This window comes from Saimiri boliviensis, chromosome 4, assembly GCF_048565385.1.
Source record: "Saimiri boliviensis isolate mSaiBol1 chromosome 4, mSaiBol1.pri, whole genome shotgun sequence".
Lineage (NCBI taxonomy): Eukaryota > Metazoa > Chordata > Mammalia > Primates > Cebidae > Saimiri > Saimiri boliviensis.
The window spans coordinates 52,576,491-52,602,307 of record NC_133452.1 but is presented as its reverse complement, the minus strand read 5'-3'; the positions used below and the strand labels follow the sequence as shown (position 1 = coordinate 52,602,307).

General features: G+C 34.1%; 1 protein-coding gene across 1 annotated transcript in view; it reads left to right on the top strand.

Annotated features, from left to right (window-relative positions):
- The window catches only part of RFX6 (regulatory factor X6), a 58,064-nt gene that overhangs the window by 11,449 nt on the left and 20,798 nt on the right, over nt 1–25,817 (top strand). The window contains exons 5-7 of the mRNA XM_003938628.4: nt 5,764–5,841; nt 6,958–6,985; nt 25,192–25,299. Of these exons, the coding sequence (XP_003938677.1) occupies nt 5,764–5,841; nt 6,958–6,985; nt 25,192–25,299 (214 nt within the window). The remainder of the gene's footprint in view (nt 1–5,763; nt 5,842–6,957; nt 6,986–25,191; nt 25,300–25,817) is intronic.

The following is a 25,817-nucleotide window of genomic DNA, read 5'->3' as shown; positions in this document are numbered from 1 at the left end:
AGACACAAAGAAATTATTTTAGTAGTAAAAAAGAACAGCAATAATTTCATTTGTCCTATTAAAAGTCTGTTACATTTTATAACATGTTCACATTAAAATGTGGGCACAAGCATTCTTCCTTTTTCATAAATTTTAAATCAGATCTGTCATTTGACATAAGATTGAGGAAAGTTGCTAATAAATAAACACAATTTTCTTAGATAATTATAGAAGCTGCTTTCATGACACATTTTCTTAGAGAAATTAGCTAGTCATCCCCAGGATGTTTGAGCATTTATCATATATCTTCTTTAATAGAAATGGATAAAAATCATATATGGAGAAAGCACTGTGAAATGTTTGGGAATCTTTATTCAGAGTAACCTAGAGGATAAGCATCAGGTAGTAGTATATATGTTAAAACAACTATTTCTTCCACAGTTGAATGGAAGACAAACCTCACTTTTTACTTAATGTACATCAGCATATCTTCTTGCTATATCACCGCATGCATGGTAAATACTCCCTAGCAATATTTATTTTAGGGTCGTCTATTAACCACAAAATAATGCTATAAAATATTGCAAGTGAGATGAAAAATTTATGTACACTTTGCATGAACTCTCTCTCCCCAGTTTTATGAGGTTTATCTTTAGTGGCTAGGAAGACAGAAAGCTGCTCATTTATATCTCTTCTCTGTTCTCAGAGCCACTAAATCACTCAGATGACAACATGTACCTAGTTAGACCAAAAGGAAGATGAAAGGGGAAAGGTTATTTTGTAAGCTCCAGAAGAAACTGGGTACAAAATGTACTAAAGCATTAAAGCGGCCATTGCAAAATACTGAGGTTTGTATTGCTAGCAACAGTCTTTGCACCAAAGTATACCAATTTCATTCCCTTTATATATTGTTTAGGTATGCAACTTTTGTTCAATGCCAGTGTTTTACTGATGACCTGGAAATGCAGTGTCAGAAGGTGGTTATTGAAAACCATCAGCTTTAAGGAAATTTGTTTTACTGGTTTCTAAATTCCTAGAAGAACATATTAATTTAACCAATAAATGTATGAGGATTTTTCTTCACAGTAATTTTTAATGTGGAATACAGTGAAGAGAAAGATAAAATTTTTGTCCTCTTTTTCTTAGGGTTTAGTATGGGAGGTAAGCCATATACACAAATGCCAATGATACAGGGCAAAGCTATGTACAGTAAATGATCAAGAGAGGTGGGGAGTTCAGGAGTTTTGCCTGAGATGTCAGGCGAAGCTTCATGTGTTAAGAATATGCTTTAAAGCATGATTAAGAAACAAGGACCTGATGGAAGAAGGGCATTCCCAATGGAGAGTTCAACAAACCAAAGGCACCACCATGGATATGGGAAGCTATTAATGAAGAGCAAGTCATCCTGATAATAATAGTTAAGTTTTTAGATGTGATAGGGTTAAAGGAGTTAGTAGACTTCCTTACATCATGTTAGATAAGAGATTCTTTAATTTCTACCAAATTTTAAATTGTGGTGATATGTTTAAGTATATGATACTACATGCATTCTCTTAATTGGCAAATTCTTTTTTACGATTTTGTGACACATTGTTATTTTTAAGTTTTTTCATCTTATTCATTCATTTATCTAACAGATGTTTATTAATTTCCTACTATAGGACGCTTACATTGTAGGAGTTTATATGTGGAATGCCAAATATGAAGCATCCAGATCAGTGGTGCAGGTCTTAATAATTCATGTTAGTTATCATGCTTATATTACTTCCATCAAACTTGAATAAAGAGTGTGTGTGCATGAATGCAGACATATTTGAACTATATTTCACTAGGACTTTCTAATTGTAAATAAAATGGAGATACAAAAGAGAGATATCTTTTGTATATCAGATGTGGAGGCAATATGGTCTGTGGACCCATGTGTTTAAATTTTGCCTTCAAACCCATAACATTTTTAAACAAATCACATACTTTTTCAATGTCTGTTTTGGAATGGGGATAATGCTCTACTTGCAGGCTGCAGTGAAAAGTTGAGATCATATACACATACAATTATTGGCACGTAATAGATGCTTAATAAATGGTAACTATTTCTATCATGACTCACTATCACCTGCTTCATTTGTAGCAGATATTAATTTGGTATTGCAATTCTCTCTTTGCATTATTTTTCCCACACAAGACTCTCAACTCCTCTAGAGACTCTCTCTGCCTCTCTTTGAATCCTCAGCACCTAGCACACAGTAAGCACTGAACACATGTAGGAAAAAAAAAAAGGGAGTGCACTCTCCCTGGTTCCCTATCTTCTGGCACATATATAAGTCTGTGTTGATAGACTATGGTCAGCTACATGAACATATCTAAAATCTAAGGCATTGCTAATAAGAAAAGGACATGTTGTTTTTCTCTTGTAGAGCTAAATGTAGCTGACCAACTCATTTTCCTCAGGTGTCTGTGTGTGGGTTTATGGTGTTGTTTACATTTGAATTATATATAAAATACATACATTAATCAAAAAGTCCCTTTTTTGGTATATATAAAATCATGACTTTAGGTATAGAAATATTTTGGAAGTAGGTGGAGGCATTAAATACTTCTGTTTGTAAAGATATCCTGTCCTAATGACTGGGATGGGAATAAGGGGGCCAAACAATACAGTCATTAATAACAATAAGAAAAAAATAAATTGCATAATAAAAACATTCTATCCTTAAAATTCATAAGTACACAGCCATAGTAGTTGGAGTTTATTTGGTCTTAAAATGTTACAATTAAAAAAAAAGTGAGTATCAGGTGGTTTTAAAAACTGCAAGTAAAATGTGCCTCAATGCGGGTCAGTGCAGTCACTTTTTCATGACAGCAGGCATCAGGAGGCCGTAGGCTAGGGAGGAATTGGAAACATGAATATTCCTGATCAGATTTTCAATGTCTGTTTTGTTCATCATTGTACTGACAACTAGCACAGTGGTCAGGACACAGTATCTACACAAATATTTACTGAACTCATGGTCATCCCTTTGACTTGTCTTGTGATTTTTGTCTACCACCTGTGAAGACACTGTAGTTTCTTCTCAATCTGCCTGGCAAATCGTTTTACCATACTGAAAAAAGGATTAGAGATGAGAAACAAGAAAACTGAAGTTATAATAAAAGAAGCTTATCATTTTTTAAGGCAATGTTTAGCATGTATTGCTTTAGCAAGTTGCTAAAATGGAGTTATTTAAACTGTAAAGCTTATGGTACAAACAGCAAGCTTTGCAAAAAGAACATGAAATTATAATGTCTTTCCATTCCAATGGATCTCTTTGTTTTGAATCATTACTTGATTTATTTCTTCTAATATATAAACATTTCCTTTGGTATCTTAGTTTTAAAATCTAGCAAAAGAAATATTAGTACTTATTTCAGACTCTGGCTTATTAACTAATCCTACTACTATAAATGGCTATCATCTAAATCTGATAATTCTTTCATGCTTTTAAATATTCCCCTTATCTATATTAATATAGCTCCTTTAGTAAAGTCTTTATGACTTAAATAAGCTTATTTCTTTTCATTTCTAATTAGAGACATAACTCAGTTCAATATCTTGAAGTTTCCAGTTTCCTTCATTTCTCCCTTTGTTCCAATATACCTTAGAGGTTCTTTTTCTTCATCTGTCATAGGATTTCTTTTTCTGTACTGCAGAAACAAACAGTTATGAGGCTCCTTTGTTCAGGTTAACAGACTATAATTATACGTCTATCAAAATTGAGGACTTGAAAACATCTTCCCAGTCTGCCAGAATTATAAAATATCTTCATTTACCTTGATCACCATATATTATTGTTTCCCAAACACAAGAACTCTTTCTGAGAACATTTGTTATAGTATTTGTTTTTGCTGTTGTTGTTTTGATGTTTAAAAATCCTTTTTCCTTCATCTCAAATGACTTTGAATCAATAGAGTTAAGTTTACTGCCACAATCCTTCCTTTAGCACCTGAGAGGAGAGAAGCCATCTCTGGGCCTCCCACTTTGGAGGGCTCATTCTGGCTCTCCTCCAGCTGCTACCCTCCCATGAGGCAGGAGTTCATGGCCTGAGTGAATGTGTCCATCCAAAAAACACATCCCACTTCTGGGTCCCTGGGGCCCTGGAATTCCCTGTCCAACAGCCCCAGACCCACGTCTTGTGCCTGTATTGGGCATGTCCCAAGTCCATCCTCAGAAGACCACACTGCTCTACTAGTGTTCATAATCCTAGATTGAGGTGTGGCCAGGGGGTAACTGTTTGTGGTTGATGAAGATGTGGCTGGATCTTGGATGTGCAGTGCAGTTCCCTCACAGCGAATAAAGGAGCCAGTGCTGAGAAATGGGGTGGAGTTGGACCTTCCCCCCACCACCATGTTCCCATATGGAACTCCAGGAGTCTAAGAATGCTAAGTTCATATTTACCTACCAGATAATTATGGAAGTAAATTGTCAATGTAAAAGGACAGGAATATTTTTCTTAGCTCAATTTATAGTTTTCAAATAGCTATTCCAAATAGTTATTCATATGGTATGTATGATTCCATTTGCACTCCTGTCCTGGATCCTGAAAACGTTTAGGAGTGGAACCTCTTGGCTAAGAAGTTCTTTATTGCTGAGGCCAGAGATGGGGCCTTGTAACTTAGATCCTTTATTGTTTAAAGTTTCTGTAAGTTTATTATTATTGTTTAATATTATTATTCATTATTATTATTTAATAAAGGATCTAAGTTTAAATTCAGATGGTGGGTTCTCGGTTTAAAGGATCCACTTTAAACTCAGATGGTGATGTTCGAAATGACATTTTAAAATATAGTTAGGCTGGAGCCTGCTGGAAATCTCCTCATTCTCTTTTTTTCATTCCTTTCCTGATCTTAGATGAATGCAAATTGAAGGAGTTGGTAAACAGTAGGTAGTGGTACTTCATGGGGGACAGATGGCAGAGAGTGGGACTGACCACAAAACGCAGACGCTAGAGGACTCGCTATCACTAAATGCCCACTATTCCACTAGCGTGTGTATAATATTTGTAGTGTTTGTATATGGGTGTGTAATATGTCAAGAGTTTATGGATTAGGAGAATGAGCTATAATTTGAGAATCAATGAGTTGCTATACTTACATTGTGGCTCAGGATCCATTGACATATTTATAACAAATTATCTATGGGACTGTTATTTTCTGCATGTCATTTTCATCAATTTGCAACATAGCCTTCTCCCTACTGTTGCATGAAAGTCTGAAGTAAAAATTATAGTGAATTGGACTTTTGATTCCTCATGAGTAAAATAATGTGTAAAGGGTCACATGCCTCATATATATTCCCATGCATGAGATTGATCTTCCTCACACATGTCATACTTTTTTTCCATCCAATAGATATATGGTAAAGAAAACCATAGATTTTCTTGTCCAATTGACTAAATTCATGTTGAATCACTCAATTTGTAAATACATACAATACATAGAGCTAATGCCTATATTTATATGTTTTTGGGATTTGGAACCTTATGTTTTAGGGGATATAAGAGGATTATCAGTAGGCAATTCTATCTTTTTTCAAGCCTGGAGCCAGATATAACAACAAAAAGTAGGAGTAGTGGCCATCAAAGAGGGATGTAGCACCTTAAGAGGCTACCTACCTGAAAAATGTCAGAAAAGAAATGTCATTAGGGTTTGCAGTTCTTATTCACAGTTACTTCAGTTATACCTTAGTCTCTTTTTCCCCTTCAAAAATTTCCTTCATTAACACAGAGCTGGTTCCTATCTTTGCTCTAGGTATCATTACTATGGGATTGGCATCAAAGAGAGCAGTGCATATTACCACTCTGTTTATTCTGGAAAGGGCTTGACAAGGTAGAGTTATACCATCTTCAAAACAAATTCTCTGCATTTCTTTATGCATGATACATATCTAATAAAATGACTTCTTAATTTTGCTTATCAAAATGTTTCCATTTAACTAACATATCTTAATGTCCACTTTGTATGGATAATTATATCATCTAGATTACTGGGCAAATTATAAAACTTGTCATAATTAATGAGAAATTAATGGTGAACTAGGTGTTCCAGAGAGAGGAAGAGGAGAGATCAAGGAGCAGAATTGCTTTTAAATTAGCATTTACTCATAAAGCAAAGTCTATTTTCAGGTTGGATTCAATAAAATAAAGAGATTAAATGTAAATGTAGTTCTTTCTGAGACAACCTGTTTTAAAAATCTTTATACTTGACTAGTACCTTACCAAGATAAAAGTTTATTATAATAATCTCTAATGACATATACTTTGACCATCGTTTTACCTTACTAAGGTGAAACTACTGACCTGTTTGGGTTTCTATGAAAGGTAAACATGAATGAAGATAAACAACACATTGCTATAAGCCACTGTTAACTATCAGAGGCATATTAGTAAGTGAGGTTACATCTAATGAAACCAGTGATAACACATCATTCGTTTTTTGAACTGAAACTCTGAATAATTAAATCTGCATCTGAGATTGCCTTATGCTATGATTTATCAAGAACTGCTCTTAGCTCTTAAAAGAAGAAATTATTTTAAAAAGTAAAGTATCTTGTGGAAAAAAATTTTAGTCACTGAGTCATACTAAGATAAATTTAGATATTACAAGGAATAGAAAGCTGCTTACTAGCCACCAACCCACTATAAAATGTAAATATAGACTAGAACACACACAAATGTTTAATAGTGAGTGTCATTTGCTTGTCTCAAATCTCACCTCACTTCTTTAAATACTCTTCATTTTACTTTTTTCCTAAAGAAAAAATGTTTTTTTTTTTTTTAGTAAGTTGAGAAAGATGATTGAGTTCTTTAAAAAAAACAAGTTTCTCCAGATTATTTCCCTAATCATGGTATGAAATTACTGCTTCTTTAGGTTGTCTACATATCATTGAATGCTATAACAGTAATTTTGTTTGAACTAATGGAAAATGTACTATTTTTTTTAAAGGTTTTCTGGAAGCAAGCTAAAGAATGAGGTAAGAATTCTTTTCATCTCTATTTTACATCTGCTATATGTCTTACAAGCTGAGCAATACATGTTGAATATTCCCTTTGGCACATGTAGAAATAAATGCTATTTATTAGGAATCCCTTGACTAACTGAGGACTACAGATACAGCTCAATTAGATTTGAGACAACAAATGAATCTTTGTGTGGATCTATCAAACAACTTTCAGTTAACTTAGGAGAGAAACATTTTTGGTTATCTTCACCTAATATCAGATACAAGATAGTAAAAAACAAAAAGACTATCATTGATCAAAAAATTTTCACTTAAACAAAAAGCTTAAGCTGAGGATATGGAAAAAATTGGTCTTTGGACTGTATCCATTTAGACAAAACATTTACTAGTTTTCAAGCAGCCCAAATGCTATGCTACAGTATGGTTTGTTTTACTACTGTGTGTAAACACACACACACACACACACACACACACGTACACATACATAATCTTTCTCCCTAAGCTTCCTCTCCACCCCCTCCTTCAAGAACAGATTTTATCTAAATGAGTTAGACTACCATTAGGGACTGCATGGCTAATTAGACACATGATAAGGCCCTCATTATCCTCAAGTTAACTAATCATTAAGAAGAGGTGCTGCTGAGCTAAGGGCACATGACAATGTGTTGTGTAGTAAATCTGGACCTGAGGTAAAGTGTAACTCCATTAGTTTGGTGAAATGATCCAAGCATATTATCTTAAAAAATAATACAAGGCCCCCAACTCTCTAAATGGCCAATTTCTTTCTACCAGTGCTTTTAATACAGTTAATAGCTAATTACATAATAAAAACTCTACAGATTGCTCTTTTTATCAATGAAATGATAGCCCTTTATTAAGTAAACAATTGTGAAACTGCAAAAATGGTGACTTAGAAATACACTTTGGTTGAGCAAAGTTTATATCAATAGAGAATTTAAGTAATTTCTCTCAGGTGTTCTTTCTACTAATTTGATGAGGTTGGTTGTATTAGCAAGACCTCAGCCAATAAATGGCAAGCCTCGTTTCGTGGAATAAAAGAAAAATATTTCTCAAGTCTACTTTTTCCTCTTTAGAAGAGAACACTACAAATACTGTCATAGATTTTGTTAGTAAAATTAAAATAAAATAAAATATTCGGTTAAGCCTAACCATTTTCTGTGAATACCTGAAGGCAATAATAGTGTATCATTACTTCAATGATTATAGGAATTGACACAACCAAGAGTTTTATAAAGGCTCAGAACTACTCTAAATACTTTTAAAATGATAATAAAATATTTTCATAACAAAATTGAAATTAAAAAAATTATTTTCTTTGGGAGGCTGAGGTGGGTGGATGACTTGAGGCCAGGACTTCGAGACCAGCCTGGCCAATGTAGAAAAACCCTATCTCTCCTAAAAATACAAAAAATTAGTTGGGCATGGTGATGCACATCTGTAATCCCAGCTATGCAGGAAGCTGAGGCAGCAGAATCACTTTAGCCCAAGAGGTGGGAAGGTTGCAGTGAGCCATGATTTTGCCACCTAGGCAACAGAGTGAGACCCTGTCTCAAAAAAAAAAAAATTGTATTTAGGATGACCAACCATCGTTGGTGTGCTCCGACACAAGACTTTCAGTGCAACTGAACATTCATAACTGTGAGGTATGGTGTCAGCTATTTATAGCTAAGAAAAATGAGGCTGAGAGATGTATTTGCTTTTTAAGAAGTCAGAGTAAGATTCTATTTTTTTAAAACTCATGGTCAAGATATTAACTAACAGATGTATGGTATTACAGGTAACAGGGGACAAAATGGTGAATGAACAGATTTGGTCCTGCCCTTCCAGAGCGTAACAGTACAGCAGGAAAGCATACCTTGAATAAGTAATTATAAGAAATTCTAAAGGGTGTCATGGGGGTAATTAGGTTTAGGGGGTTAAGGACATTCTTCATAGCAAGTGGTATTAAGAAAATAACTGAGAATATGGTCGCAGTTCGGAGGAGGAGTGGAGTAAGGGAAGAGGGAAGAAGAGTGGTAAAGACAGATGGAATAGCATAGGTCGGGGTTTCCCAGCCTCCATATCATGAAAATTTTCGTTCCGATAATAATGTTTATGGAAGTTATCAAGTACATTGTAGGATGCTTAGTAGCATCACAACATCTCTGGCCTCTACCCATTAGATTCTAGTAGGAGACCCCCACTCCCTTGTCATGACAACCAGATGTCTCTGGCATTGCCAAACATCAGCCACTGGCATATGTGAAGGCAAGCAAGAGGTGCATCATGTTCTAGAAAAAATAAAAAATTCTGCATAGCTCTAGTTTAGAATGAGGTAGAGGGTAATATAATAGGTAGAGGCTAGATTGTGTGTAGTCACATTAGGTTAGAAATTCTGTAAAAGGAAGCCACTAAAGAGGAATTATGCCATCAGATTTGTGTTTTATAAAACTTGTTCTGACCATGATATGGAGAATATTTTAGAAGAGTGTAAGGCAGAAACTGGTAGCTCCCCTGGAGGCTATCTGGATAGTCTGTAAAAGAGAAGATCTGGACTAGAATAATAGCCCTTGGGATGGAGAGAAGTAACTGATTTTAGTTGGGAATCACTGAAGGAGAAGCATGTAGAAAGAGTAAAAAGATAATGGGTTCAATTTGGGACTTGTCGTATTTGATGTGTCTGTGAAACACTTAACATAAATTTGCAGTGGGCAATTAGATATATGTGATTGGAAAAGAAGACTTCAGGATTTAGTCTGATGGTGATTGAAACCATGGTAATAGATACAAATACCTAGGGAGAAAATGAATGAGAAGACAAGCTGTGAAAAGTGAGAGAGAGGAAGAGAGTCAGTGAAATAACAGAGGAGAGTCTAGAGAGGTAAGAAGAGAAGGAGGAGAATTCAGTGTCACGGGAGTCAGGAGAAAGAAGGGAATGCTCCCTACTGAAGGGAATGCTCAAATGGTGCTGAAAGGTCATCAAGATAGGGACTGGAAAGGATCCATGGAATTAGTTAAGCGGGATTAACTAATGACTTCAGGGAGAGCCTTCAGTGGTGAGCTGGGGTTTGACGTGTGAAATGCATGGAAAGTGGCAATGAATGAAGAACGTTTAGTCAAGTTCAGGATGATGGCTGGAAAAGGACTTGGGAATTGGGGTTTTGTTTTTGTTTTTGAGACAGGGTCTCACTCTGTCACCCAGGCAGGAGTGCAGTGGCACAGTCTTGACTCACTGCAGCCTCAAACTCCCAGGCTCAAGTGATCCTCCCATCTCAGCTTCCCAAGTAGCTGGGACTACAGGCACACATCACCACACCCAGCTAATTTTTCGCAATTTAGTTTTGAAGGATGATTAGACTAATGTCTAATGCTAATTAAACGGATTCAGTAAAGAGTGAAGACTGAAAATATTAAAGAAGGGAAAGTTGAGAGCACAAGGTCACTGAGGAGGTCAGAGTAGAGGAATTGGCCCTAGAGAAAAGGAGCAGTTCTTCCACTAAAACTAGAAAGAGAAAAGGGTAAGTCCAGATGCAAGTAGGCTTGTAGATTTCTGTGGCAGGAAGTTGAGATGGCTTCTGTTTGGTAGTTTTGCGTTTCTCTCAGGAATGGGAGTATAGGTCATATGCTGTGGCAAAAATTATGGAAAGAAAGTAGGAGTTTGAGGAACTTAAAAGAAACTCCTAGCTATTCTCAACCAGATTTCCCAGAGAGAATGTAACTCTAATGCCCTAAGACATCCACTGAATACAAGGAATAAATTCTTTTATGCATGAGTATTTAGAATGGTATTGGTTAATTACCGTCCTTGAGAGTATTTACAAAATGGTTGTTCAAATCATTTTCTGTAGGACTTAATTTTCTCACAGATTTATTGAGATAGGTAAAAACAGTCTTTGTGGAAGACAAGAAAGGTAGAAGATTGTAAAATTTAAATGGCATGAACCAAAAGAGATGCAAATATTCAGAAACAGTTATAATAAGAGAAGCATACTGCCTATTTGGGAAAAAAATACAGGTATAAAAATATTACAAATGAAATGACATACCACACGCCTAGATAGGAATGCTACATATTATAAATTTTCCAATTCTTCCTGAATTAATTTAGATATTTTATATTCTAATGAAAATTTGAGTGGGTAATTAATTTTTAGAGATGAATATGGTTATGAGCTTAATCTAGAAGAATATACAGGAAGTAAGAGTTAAGAGAAATGTAAACAAGAAGAGTGAAAAGGGGATTTGTCTGCCAGATATCAAAATATTATTACATTATGATATGACCTAACTTTAGCTAGAAAAAATCTGCAGCAGAGATTAGGTAACTGACAAAAGACCCTAGTATATATAAGGATTTAGTTTATGACCAAAGAGATCTTAACAACAAATGAAAGAAGAAAATGTTATTCCATGTCCCTTTTGGAGGAAGATGGAGTACTATCTAAATAAAAATCTTCAGGGGATAATGTTAGCAAAAGACTATTTTGAAAAAGAATTCTATATCTCACAACTTATGTGAATTTCATATAAACAATTAAATATAAAAAGAATACTTAGGAGGAAATATATTTATCTACCCCACTTCTGGAAGGCATTATTCACTTTCTAAGTATAAAAGCAGTTTAAGACTTTAATCCATCTAGAGTTAATTTTGGTGTAAGGTGTCAGGAAGGGGTCCTGTTTCTGCTTTCTGCACATGGCTAGCCAGTTTTCTCAACACCATTTGTTAAACAGGGAGTCCTTTCCCCATTGCTTGTTTTTGTCAGGTTTGTCGAAGATCAGATGGTTGTGGGTATGTTGTATTTCCTCTGAGGCCTCTGTTCTGTTCCATTGGTCTACATCTCTGTTTTGGTACCAGTACCATGCTGCTTTGATTACTGTAGCCTTGTAGTATAGTTTGAAGTCCGGTAGTGTGATGCCTCCTGCTTTGTTCTTTTTGCTTAGAATTGACTTGGCTATGCGGGCTCTCTTTTGGTTCCATATGAAGTTTAAGGTGTTTTTTTCCAGTTCTGTGAAGAAGGTCATTGGTAGCTTGATGGGAATAGCGTTGAATCTGTAAATTACTTTGGGCAGTATGGCCATTTTCACGATGTTGATTCTTCCTAACCATGAACATGGAATGTTTCTCCATCTGTTTGTATCCTCTCTTATTTCGTTGAGCAATGGCTTGTAGTTCTCCTTGAAGAGGTCCTTTACGTTCCTTGTTAGTTGTATTCCTAGGTATTTTATTCTCTTTGTAGCAATTGTCAATGGCAGTTCGTTCTTGATTTGGCTCTCTTTAAGTCTATTACTGGTGTTTAGGAATGCTTGTGATTTTTGCACATTGATTTTGTATCCTGAGACTTTGCTGAAGTTGTTTATCAGTTTTAGGAGCTTTTGGGCTGAGATGATGGGGTCTTCCAGATATACAATCATGTCATCTGCAAATAGAGACAATTTGATTTCCTCCTTTCCAATTTGGATACTCTTTATTTCTTTTTCTTGCCTGATTGCTCTGGCTAGAACTTCCAGTACTATATTGAATAGGAGTGGTGAGAGAGGGCATCCTTGTCTAGTGCCAGATTTCAAAGGCAATGCTTCCAGTTTTTGCCCATTCAGTATGATATTGGCTGTTGGTTTGTCGTAAATAGCTTTTATAAAACAATAAAACAGAGATACCTTCCGTCAATACCTAGACATCAGACCTAACACCATAAAAACCCTAGAAGAAAATCTAGGCAAAACCATTCAGGACATAGGTGTAGGCAAGGACTTCATGACCAAAACGCCAAAAGCAATGGCAACAAAAGACAAAATAGACAAATGGGACCTAATCAAACTCCACGGCTTCTGCACGGCAAAAGAAACAGTCAGTAGAGTGAATCGGCAACCAACAGAATGGGAAAAAATTTTGCAGTCTACCCATCTGACAAGGGGCTGATACCCAGAATTTACAAAGAACTAAAGCAGATCTACAAGAAAAAAACAAACAAGCCCATTCAAAAATGGGCGAAGGATATGAACAGATACTTTACAAAAGAAGACATACAGGAGGCCAACAAACATATGAAAAAATGCTCATCATCACTGGTCATCAGAGAAATGCAAATCAAAACCACATTGAGATACCATCTCACACCTGTTAGAATGGCAATCATTAAAAAATCGGGAAACAACAGATGCTGGAGAGGATGTGGAGAAATAGGAACACTTTTACACTGTTGGTGGGAATGTAAATTAATTCAACCATTGTGGAAGACAGTGTGGCGATTCCTCAAGGACCTAAAAATAGAAATCCCATTTGACCCAGCAATCCCATTACTGGGTATATATCCAAAGGATTATAAATCATTCTACTACAAGGACACGTGCACACGAATGTTCATTGCAGCACTGTTTACAATAGCAAAGACCTGGAACCAACCCAAATGCCCAATGACGATAGACTGGATAGGGAAAATGTGGTACATATACACCATGGAATATTACGCAGCCATCAAAAACGATGAGTTCACGTCCTTTGTGGGGACATGGATGAACCTGGAAACCATCATTCTCAGCAAACTGACACAAGAGCAGAAAATCAAACACCGTATATTCTCACTCATAGGCGGGTGTTGAACAAGGAGAACACATGGACACAGGGAGGGGAGCACTACACACTGGGGTCCGTTGGGGGGAAATGGGGGAGGGACGGGGGTGGGGAGGTGGGAAGAGATAGCATGGGGAGAAATGACAGATACAGGTGAGGGGACGGAAGGCAGCAAACCACATTGCCATGTGTGTACCTATGCAACAATCTTGCATGTTCTTCACATGTACCCCAAAACCTAAAATGCAATAAAAGAAAAAAAAAAGCAATTTAAGAAATTTCATAGAAAAAAGAAAAACACAGAACTTGAAAATTTCTTCATATCAAAAGCATCATACATAAAATTTGGAGTCAAACGAAGAACTGAGGGAAATATCTTTGGCAAATATGACAATAAAATTATATCCATAGTACATAAAAATCCTATAATTTATACAAAAAATGTGAAGACCACAATAAATAGTAGAAGATGTGAATAGATGATTCACATGAGAAAGAAAAAGCTAATAAATGAATGAAAAAAGGACTACCAAATAAACAAAAATTAAGATAACATTTTATGATATGAAACTGTTAAATATTTAAAAATTATTGTGAAGTTGGTGAAGGTAGGATGAGATAAACTCATATCTTACTGAAGGCAGAATGAATTTTTGGAAAATGGTTGGAAGATCTGCATCAAGAGTCTTTAAAGTATTTTCACCTTTTTCCTACTAATTCTGGTTTTGTATGTATTTTGTATGAATTTTTCTCTCTCTCTCTTTTTTTTTTTTTTTTTTTTTTGAGATGGAGTCTTGCTCTGTTGACCAGGTTGGAGTGCAGTGGTGTGATCTTGGCTCATTGCAACCTGCACCTCAGGGGCTCAAATGATTCTCATGCCTTAGCCTCCTGAGTAGCTGGGATTATAGGCGTGTACTACCACACCTGGCTAATATTTGTATTTTTAGTAGAGACGGGGTTTTGCCATGTTGGCCAGGTTGATCTTGAACTACTGACCTCAGGTGATCTGCCCACCTTGGTCTTCCAAAGGGATTACCAGCGTGAGCCACCATGTCCGGCCTTGAATTTATTTTTATTTCACTATGAAATATTTCATAGTATTTCACTATGAAAATGCAGACAGAAAATTATGCATAAAATTTTTATTGACTATAGTAAGAAGCTGTATGCAATTTAAGTGACTAATATCAAAGAAATGATTACATAATTTATTGTACTTTTGTGTGGCTAAATATTATTTATTAAAAGGCTCTGCTAATGATATAGAGAAGTGTTAATTATGAAAAAAGGACGTAAAAGCAAATATATGTAAAATATGTAAAACATAACTGGATATTTATAAATTATATGCAAATGGTCCCTGGCTTAAAATGGTTTGACTTACAATTTTTTGACTTTAAGATGGTGTCACAAGAACAGAAAATCAAACAGTGCATGTTCTCACTCATAGGCGGGTGTTGAACAATGAGAACACATGGACACAGGGAGGGGAGCACTACACACTGGGGTCTGTTGGGGGGAAATGGGGGAGATACGAGGGGGTGGGGAGGTGGGGAGAGATAGCATGGGGAGAAATGCCAGATGTAGGTGAACGGGAGGAAGGCAGCAAATCACACTGCCATGTGTGTACCTATGCAACAATCTTGCATGTTATTCATATGTACCCCAAAACCTAAAATGCAAAAAAAAAAAGATAGTGTGAAAGGGATATGCATTCAGTATAGACTGTTCTCTGAGTACCCATACAACCATTCTGCTTCTCACTTTCAATACAGTGTTTAATAAATTACCTGAGTTATTTAATACTTCATTATAAAATAAGCTTTGTGTTAGGTGATTTTGCCCTACTGTAAGCTAATGTAAATGTTCCAAGCACTTTTAAGGTAGGCTAGGCTAAGCTATAATGTTCAGTGAGTTAGGTATATTAAATGAATTTTTGACTTACATTATTTTCCAATTGCAATAGTTTTATTGGGATGCAACCCAACTGTAAGTTGAGAAGTACGGTATGACAGAGAATTAATATCTACAACTATGTTGTAAAATATGGTAGCCACTAGCCACATGTAACAAGTAAAATAAAAAATTTAGGTTTTCAGTCACATTAGCTACCAAGTGCTTAAGAGTCATATGTGGCTAGTGGCTACTGTATTGGACAGGAAAGATACAGAACATTTTCATTGTAACAGAAAGTTCTATTGGACAGCACTGATACAGATCATGTATAGAATTCAAGTCAATAATGAAAGGCAGCCCAACAGAAATATAGCAAATTATATGAACAAGCAATTAATTCAGGGTAAACAAAGAATGAATAATAGTGCTAGTTGACATTGTGGTTGACCGGTGTCTGCCACATATGTTGAATACCATTCCTTGCCAATCAAAAGTGCTCAATCTAAATATTAGTGAGGGAAATGAAAATTAAAACCTTAATGTGTGGTTGTCTCACAAATATTATGCTGGCAACAGTTAAAATGTCTAAAGACACATTGTTGATAGGAATATGGACCAAAGGAACTCTCATATAGAGTAGAAAGGACAATATCTAGTGAAGTTGAAAGATTTACACACTTTATGACTGAATTCCTAAAGAAATCTTCACATTGTGCATAAGGAGATGTGTATGAGGATGTTCACTGCAACATAGTTTATAATTGCAGAATACTAAAAAATAATCTAAACGTTTATTATGGTATAATGGGAAATAAGTTTTTATACATTTATACAGTGGAGTACTATACTGCTTTGGGTACAAGCAAATGAACAATGGTTATAATAATCAAATTAGGGCTGGGTGTGGTGGCTCATCTGTGCAATTCCAGCTTTTTGGGAGGCCAAGGCAGGTGGATCACCTGAGGTCAGGAGTTCGAGACCAGCCTGGCCAACATGGCAAAACTCTGTCTCTACTAAAAAATACAAAAATTATCTGGGCATGGTAGCAAGTGCCCGTAATCCCAGATACACAGGAGGCTGAGGCAGGAGAATTGCTTGAACCCTGGAGGCAGAGGTTGCAGTGAACCAAGATTGCACCATTGTACTCCAGCCTGGAGGACAGAGCAAGACTGTCTCAAAAAAAAAAAAAAAAAAAAAAAATCCAACTAATGTTATCTCAAAAACCTAAAGTTGAGTGAAAAAAGCACATTGAAAGTAGAGGGATACATACTGTAAGGATACCAGTTTTAAAGAACAGTGTAATATTAAGAACATTTGCAAACTAGGTACTTTTTTTAATGTTTGAGTAGAAACGATCTACACCAAGCCCAGAACATTATTTCTTGTTGGGGAAGAAGGGAACAAGATTAGGCAAGGTTGCTTTAGTATTGGAAGTGTCTCATGTCTTAATCAGGTTGGTAAGTGGGTATTTTATTATTTTTTCTCTATATCTCTTAAAAAGTTTTAAATAGTTCAAATTATAAAAGCAAACAAAACCACCACCAACAAAAGCAAATTAGAAAAACAGGAAAAGGGTGGTAAGAGTGATTACTACTTAGTAGAAATAATTTTCATTGTTTTAAATGTCTTATTCATAAATAGAGTGGTTTAAATTTCAGAAATGTCTTAGAGATTGTCTGGGAATCTGTTAATTCACAGGAATAAAACAAATGAACAAAACTTAATTATAATATTTTCTCCCATCAAAGAAAGCTTTTCTTTTCCCTTGAATCTTCTAGTGTGGGCGAAATTTTTGTTTCAAGCAGCTAACGAAGTTGACATTATTTCTTAGGGAATAGGTCCATTGATTTCCTACATTTCTACCAGGAAGTTTCCTTGATAGCCTGAGTTTTCTTCTCCTTAACATCAACCATTCACAGTCAGTTGAACAACTTTGTACTAAGATAAATATCAAATCCTCTCTCCTTGGTATATGCTTCTCAAATATTTGTAGACTGTTATCATACTCTCCTTTGTCATCACTCAGCCAAGCTGTGCAGCTTAACTCCTTTAATCTTTCCTCATAAATCAGACCCTCTTGCTTTCTAGTCATATTTGTTTCTTTTCTGTATGGTCCTTCTTGTTTTCTTTTAGAAATACGGTTCTTAATAGTTCACCCAAGAGTACCAAAGTCATCAGCTGAGGAAGGAAAAAAACAAACCCAGATCTCTGTAGCTGGCCTATGATCTGGCACCTCTTTCAATACAATTGTAATCGCAAACATATTAGTGGAATTAAAATGAGTATATTTTACTATTTTAAAGATGATCACTCCTTCCTTTCTTTTTGTGTTACACTTACTGGATATTGTTTGATTTATGGAACTTATATCATCTTTGTACCCAGTTACTAACATATCCAAAACAAAATTAATTTTAAGGTTTTTTTTTTTTTTTTTTTTTTTTTTTGCTCTTTTGCCTCTTGATGCTGTGCGTATTGCTAGTTTTGATTTCACAAAATGATTATTTACCATTATGAGAATTTTAAAAAGGTATTTGAATAAAAGTTATATACTTTGTTTCTTAATATGTGTTTCTTTAGCATGCTAACTTTTTTTTTTACTGAGAAATGTATTATTCATAACACTCATACCCTCTCAAACACATAGCACATGCATAGATTTTAAAAATAATCATACTATGAAAACTCAAGCCCTTTCTCATAACTTAAAAGAGAGAATTCCACTGTGCACCCACTTCAATCACTTTTTCATTCCTACGCATCAAAAGTTACCACTCTCTTCAATACGGTGTTACTCACTGTTTTTTCCCTAAAGTTTACCACTTACAAATAAATCTCTCAACAATGTGTTGTTTATTATTTGCCCAGTTGTATCCTACACAAAAATAGTTTCCTTGTTTTCCCTGTGATTTTCTGTTTTCATTCAATGTTAGGTTTTGTGATTCTTTAATGCTGATACTTGAAGTTCTAATTTATTTGTACTGCAGTATAATATTCCCTTGTAGGGAACTATCACCATGCATTTATTCATTCCATTGTGGATGGGATTTTTTTTTTTTTTTGCCTGAAAAACAATATTGACACAAACAATTCTCCAGGTACACATCTATAGGAGTAGAATTCCAGGTCCTAAAATATACTCATCTTTAACTTTACTAGTAAAGGCAAAATTATTTTCCTGAGTGGTTGTATCAACTTCTGTGTCTCCAGCTGTGTGTGATAGTTACTTTTGTACCTTATTCTTATGCTTAGTATTAAATGACATTTTAGTTTTTGCCAGTCTTGTGGGTGTAAAATGGTGTCTAGTTTTTACTTGAAAATTGTTTTTAACAATCAATGAGCTAGAATACATTTTTGGATTTTTACTGGCCAATTCTCTTCTGTGAGATGTTTGTTCAGATCACATAATTTTTTATGTTGAAATTTTAATGCTTAAGAGGTTTTTTTAATATATTCTGGATACTAATATTCTGTAAGTTATGTGTTGTAAATAACTTCTTCCTGTTAGTGGTATGACTCAATAATCTATTGAATCTTTTGATGAAGATAATTTTTATTTTACAGTTAATGCTTTTTATATCTTTTTTAAAAATGCACATATTACAAGATTATAACAATATTCTCTATAAATTACTTTGAAAGCATCAAGTTGCTCTGGACATTTGAGTTATTTCATTTGTAATTGGTTTTTGTTTTTATTTTTTATTGTGGTAAACTACATATAAAATATACTTTCTCAGTCATTTTTGAGGGTGCCAGTTTTGTGGTATTAAGTACATTGGTATCATTGTGTAACCATCACCACCATCCACTCTCAGAACTCTTTCATTTTACAAGACTGAAACTCTATATTCATTGAACAATAACTCTCCATCTTCCTTCTACCAAGTCCCTGGTCACTACCATTCTACTTCCTGTCTCTGTGATTTTTAATACTCTAAGTTCCTCTTTAAGTGAAACCATACAGTATTTGTCTTCTGGTGACTGACTTATTTCATTTACCATAATGGCCCCAAGGTTCATCCATGTTGTACCATATGTCAGAACACCCTTCTCTTTTAAGGCTGAATGATATTTCATCGTATGTATGTACAGTACCTACATATTTTGCAATCCAGGCATCTGTTGATGGACATGTGTGTTACTTCTACATTTAAGCTATAGTGACTAATGCCGCTGTCAATGTGGATGTATAAATATCTCTGAGATCCTCCTATAATTCTTTTAGGTATATACCCAGAAGTAGAATTACTGGGTTATATAGTAATTCTATTTTTAATTTTGGGGGACCACCAAACTGTTTTACATAGCAGCTGTACTATTTTACATTCTCCCCGACAATGAACAAGGATTCCAATTCTTTCACATCCTTGACACTTGTTATTTTTGCTGTGTGTGTTTGTATGTTTATGTGTCAATAGCAGCCATCCCAGTGGGTGTGATGTGGTATCTCAATCAGGGTTTGATTCACATTTCCTTAATTATTGTAACATTGAGCATCTTTTAATGAATTTACTAGCCATTCATACATTTTCTCTGTAGAAGTGTATATCAAGTCCTTTGCCCAATATGAATCATATTGTTTATTTTTATGTTTTAAGTTTTAGGAGTTCTCAATATATTTTGCATATTAATTCCTTATGAAACATGATTTGCAAATATTTTCTCTCATTCCATATATTGCCTTTCTACTCTGATCATAGTGTCATATACAGTTATATGTATATATATATAACTTATGAGCAAGTCTTTCACTTCTATGAAGTACAATTTATCTATGTTTTGTTGTTGCCTGTGTTTTAATGTCACATATAAAAATGTTTTGCCAAATCACATGTCATGAATCTTTCACTCTGTTTCCTTCCAAAATTTTTATAGTTTTAGCTCCTACAAAGATATTTGACTCATTTTGGGTTAATTTCTATATATGGTGTTAGGTAAAGATCTGATTTTATTCCTTTGAATGTGGACATCCAGTTTTCACAGCACTTTTGCTGATAGGACTGTCCTTTCCCTATTGAAAGGTTTTGGCATCCCTATCAAAAATTAGTTTACCATATGTGTAAGGGTTTACTACCGGCCTCTCTGTTCTATTCAATTGGTCTATGTGTCTGTCTTCATGACAGGACCATATTATTTTGATTACTGTAAACTTATAGTACATTTGAAATCATGAAGTCTTCTATGATTTTGGTCTTCTTTTTCAAGATTGTTTGGCTACCTAGGGTCCCTTGAGATTCCATAGAGATTTTTTAGGATGGATTTTTTTGTTTCTGAAAAACTGTCACTAGGATTTTGCATTGTATCCCTCTAGGCAGTATTGCTATTTCAAATATTAATTCTAATCCATGAGCATAGAATGTCCTTTTATTTATTTATGTCTTCTTTTATTTCTTTCAGCTCTTTTTTTTGTAGTTTTCATTGTACAAGTCTTTCACTTCCTTGGTTAAATTAGTTTTTAAGTATTTTATTCTTTTTGATGCTATTGTAGATGAAATTGTTTTCTTGATTTTTTTTTCAGGCTATTCATTATTAGTGAATAGAACTGCAACTAATTTTTGCATGCTGGCTTTGAATCCTGCTACTTTGTTGAATCCATTTATTAGTTTGTGTGCGTGCGTGTGTGTGTGTTGTGTGTGTGTGTTGTGTGTGTAATTTTTAGGGTTTTGTACATATATGATTATATCAGCTATGAACAGAGATTTTTTTACTTGTGCCTTTTTGTTTTGGATACCTTTCTTTTTGCCTAACTACTGTGGCTAAGACTTTCAGTATCATGTTGAGTAGAAGTGATGAAAGCAAACATCCTTGCTTTGTTCCTCATTTCAGAGGAAAATCTTTCAGTCTTTTACCATTAAGTATGATGTTTTCATAAACAACTTTTGGGTTGTTTGAAAAACTCATATGAAGTATGGGTTTTTCATAAAGAATTTTATTATGTTGAGGTGGTTTTCCTATATGGCTACTTTGTTGAGTATTATTATAATGAAAGGATGTGGAATTTTTTCAAATACTTTTTCTATATCTAATGAGATTATCATTTTTAAAATTCCATAAATGCGATGTAATGCATTTATTGATTTTTATATATTGAACTATCCTTGCTTTCCAGAAATAAATCTCACTTTGATGTATAATCCTATTATTAAGGTGTGGAATTTGGCTTACTAATATTTTGTGGAGAGTTTTTGCATCAAAGTTCATAAGGGATATTGATCTGTAGTTTTCTTGCTTTACAATGTCTCTGTCAAACTTTGGTATCAGTTCATTATTGGTCTTATAGAATAAGTTACAAAGTACTCCTTCCTCTTCAATTCCTTGGAAAACTTTGAGATATATTGATGTTAGTTCCTTTTTAAATGTTTAGTAAAATTCACTGGTGAAGCCAACTCTGGGGCATTACTTTGAGTGTGTTGGTTAATTACCACAAATATGTAAATTTTCCAGTTTTTTGCTATTATTTATTTCCAAGTTCATCCTTTGTTGGTTGAAGAAGATACATTGTATGACATCTGTCTCTTTGAATTCATTGAGACTTAGCTTGTGGCCTAGTATATGGTCTACCCTGGAAGATGTCCCATGTGCCCTTGAGAAGAATGTGTATCATGTTGTTGGGTAGAGTATTCTGCATATGTTTGGTCAATCTAGTTGGTTTATTGTGCCGTTACATCCTCTATATTCTTACTTATCTTCTGCCTGGTTGTTCTGTCCATTAATAAGAATGAGGTATTGAAGTCTTCAATATTGTTGTGAAACTTTTCATTTCTCCCTTTAATTTTGTCAATTTTTCTTCATATATTTTGATTATCTGTTATTATCTGTTACCTGTACCTATCTGTTATTAGGTACATAAAGGATTATGATTGTTAGATCTTTTTTGCTTTATTGAATTTTTATTAATATATAATGTCCTTCTTTGTCTCACATACAATTTTTTTAAATTTAGAGGCTATTTTGTCTAACTTCATTCTGCCAATATCTATCTTTTGATTGGAGAGTTTGATTCATTTACATTTAAAATAATTACCATTAATCAACTCCTCATTATTCCCCATTACCCACTACACTTCCCAGCATCTTGTAACTACTATTCTATTCTCTAACCTCATGTGATCAATTTTTTTAATCTCCTGTATATGAGTGAGAACATGTGATATTTGTTTTTCTGTGTCTGGCTTATTTCACTTACCATAATGTTTTCTAGTTTTATCCATATTGTTGCAATTGACTTTTAAATTGATGTTTTATTCAGCAATTTTGCTAAAAAATCTTTATTGTTCATCATAATTTTTGTGTAATTTGTTTTAGCTTTTCAATGAAATCAATTACATCAGTGGCAAATAATGCTAATATTGTCTCTTCCTTTTCAGTACTTAATCTTTTATTACTTTTTTGAGTTTATTATTATTCTGGTTATAAAAACTGGTATAGTGTTGAGTAAAAAAGGTGACAGCAGGCAACTTTATCTTGCTTGTGATTTTCAAGGGAATTTTTTATAGTATTTTACCACTAAATAAGACATTTGTGTGGGCTTCTGATAGTCTTTGTATAATAATTATGTTTTCTTCTGTTTCTAGCATGCACACACACACACACACACACACACACACACACACACACAGAGAGAGAGAGAGAGAGAGAGAGAGAGAGAGAGTAATGAATGGTAGTTACATTTTAAACAAACTTTTTTTTCTGCATCATTTGAAATGATTGTATAATATACATCATTTTCTCTATTTGTTGTTAATATGATGAATTTAAACCTAACAAGCATGATCATCTTATACAGTACTGAATTTTGTTTGTTAGTATTTTGTTTAATACTGTTTTAAGTGTAGTGATAAGTGAGATTGAAACATAATTTTTCTTTTTCTGTTCTTATTTAGCTTTGACATATATATTTTCAAGTGAATTGGAAAGTTATCCTTTTTTGCTATCATCAGAAAAAAATCTATTAAGCGTGAACTTGTCTGTTTTTTGGATGCTTGATAAAAGATCACTTGTTAAAATATTTTGAGCCTATTTTTTTCTTTGTAAAAAGATTTTTGATTACTAATTATATATTCTTAATGGAAATAAGACTATTCTTTTATTCCTAACTTCAATTTAATATAATACTATGTATTGTCATTTTGAGGGGTTTATATTTCTTTGTTTCTCTTTTCACATATCACCAAATCACACATTGGGAAGAATAAACATGACTTTCCACACAAGAGAAAAAAAATATGTGAAAAGTACAAACCTTTCTAAAATTAAGATTTAGGTTAATTTTTATTATGCTTATCCAACAAGTGTTAGTTTTATATTTTGTCATATAACTTCCTTCCTCTAAAGATCAAATTATTTATTTTCTTGTATTCTACATTTTTTTCTGTATTTATTGATAATCTTTGACAGTACAATGGTAATTGGTACTCATAAATGGAAAGCCCAAAGCATTGAAAGTCTTTGAAGCATTTCTTAAATTCAGATAGATTAATAAATAGAGTGGATTGGGATTAACTGTGCTATTATATAAGTTTATGATAATTATTAAGTAATAGTTATTAATTAAAACAAATTAAGAATAACTATACTTGAAAAGAGATTAATAAAGCTAAAAATTTAAACCTAATTAAAAAATAAATTTCTACTATATTTTAAATATAAACCTTGTTTAAATCTTATATTAAATAAGTCAACAAGAAATCAGGGCTTCTAAAATATCTGGTGTTTAAGGACTCAAAATCCTCCCAGTTTCTTTGGCTCTACCATCATACATTCTAGAAAGACAGGATGGGAACCCAACCTATCTATGACAGTACTTAAGTTTTTGTCTACTAAACATCTTTAATGTGACAGTGATAAAGAAATGCAGTCTAGAAATAAAGGCGAGAAAATCGTGAGAAAGAACAAAAATTTTCCCTTGTCAAGGACACCTCGTGCCCTTTGTTATATTCATAATTTCATTCTTTCTCCAAACTTTTGATTACAACCCAGTTTGCTAAAATTTTGTTTGGAGTGGAGAAACAATCAGTTATGTCCTGGGAGACAGATTTGCTGAGGCTCCAGTTCTGTCGTGAATATGCATTTGTTCTTTCCATATGGGTTTCTTTAAGTAAACTAGCACAGTAGCATTATAAGTCATTTGTCACTTTTCTAAATTTCTGAAAATGGCTAGAGGTATGCTTTCCCCAAGAGATGTGAATGAATAACACACACCTGAATTTAGGGTAGAGGAACCTTGATGTGGAAGAGTCCAGTGAATTAGCTTGAGAATCAAAAGATAGACTCCAATGAAAATTATGCTAGTAATTACCTCTGAGACTGAATAAATTAATTTACTTTTAATCATCTCATTTACTTAATTTGTGAAGAAGGAGATTGAATTTGACAATTCCTGATCCTCTTATAAGTAAAATAATTTCAATAGTTCCAAAGGCAGATCTTCCTAAATGTATGCCATTAGCAAATGTGTACTTAAATTTTTAAAGTTGTGAAAACTGACAAATATTCAAAACTAAAATTCAAACTGATAAGAAAAATATCCTAACTATGGAACTATTTATTGAAGGTTTGAAAGCCATTTGGCTGACATGTCTAGTTTATTCAGTTATGCAATCTAAACAGTCTACTCAAATCTCCTAATTCCTCATGGTTTACAGGGTGATGAAGAATGAAATTTTATGGATTTGTATTTTACTAGAATAGTATTTTGGAGGCATATAGTTGATAACGATGTATTTGTTTTCATTTTTCTAAATTACAGGGTGGCTTCACTCGTAAATATTCGCTTAGCTCAAAAACTGGAACACTTCTTCCAGAATTCCCCAGCGCTCAACACCTTGTATACCAAGGATGCATTTCTAAGGACAAGGTATCAATTGCAGATATTTCTCTATTGATTTTCTGATATGTTGGCTCCATATGTCAGTTTGCTGGGAATTTCAAGGCACTGCAGGAAGCAATAAGAAATCTGCATAATTAAACATAATTGACTGATTTATAGGAGGGACAAACTTTTGTTAACATTAACACTTTCAATTAATTATTTACCATCTCCATGATAGTGTGTAATTAGAGGGTGGTAAAATAAACCTTAAAAGACTAAACACTATTTTTTATTTAAAGCTCTACTGAGGAAGAAAATCATAGAATGTGTCTGTCACTTATGCTGTCCTCAACTAAAAGTTTTATGTTTTCAATTATCTTCATTTTATTTAAGTAAGTAGTCATCAAGCACTTTTCTAGGACAGACTCTGTTCCTAGCACTGAGGGGGAGGTATCTAGATGAATGCAAGGACTATGCTAGGTGAGCACAAACTTTCCTTAATTCTAAAATTCTATGTTCTCTTACATTTGCATTTTTCAATGTTAAGAAAGAATCCTTTTCAT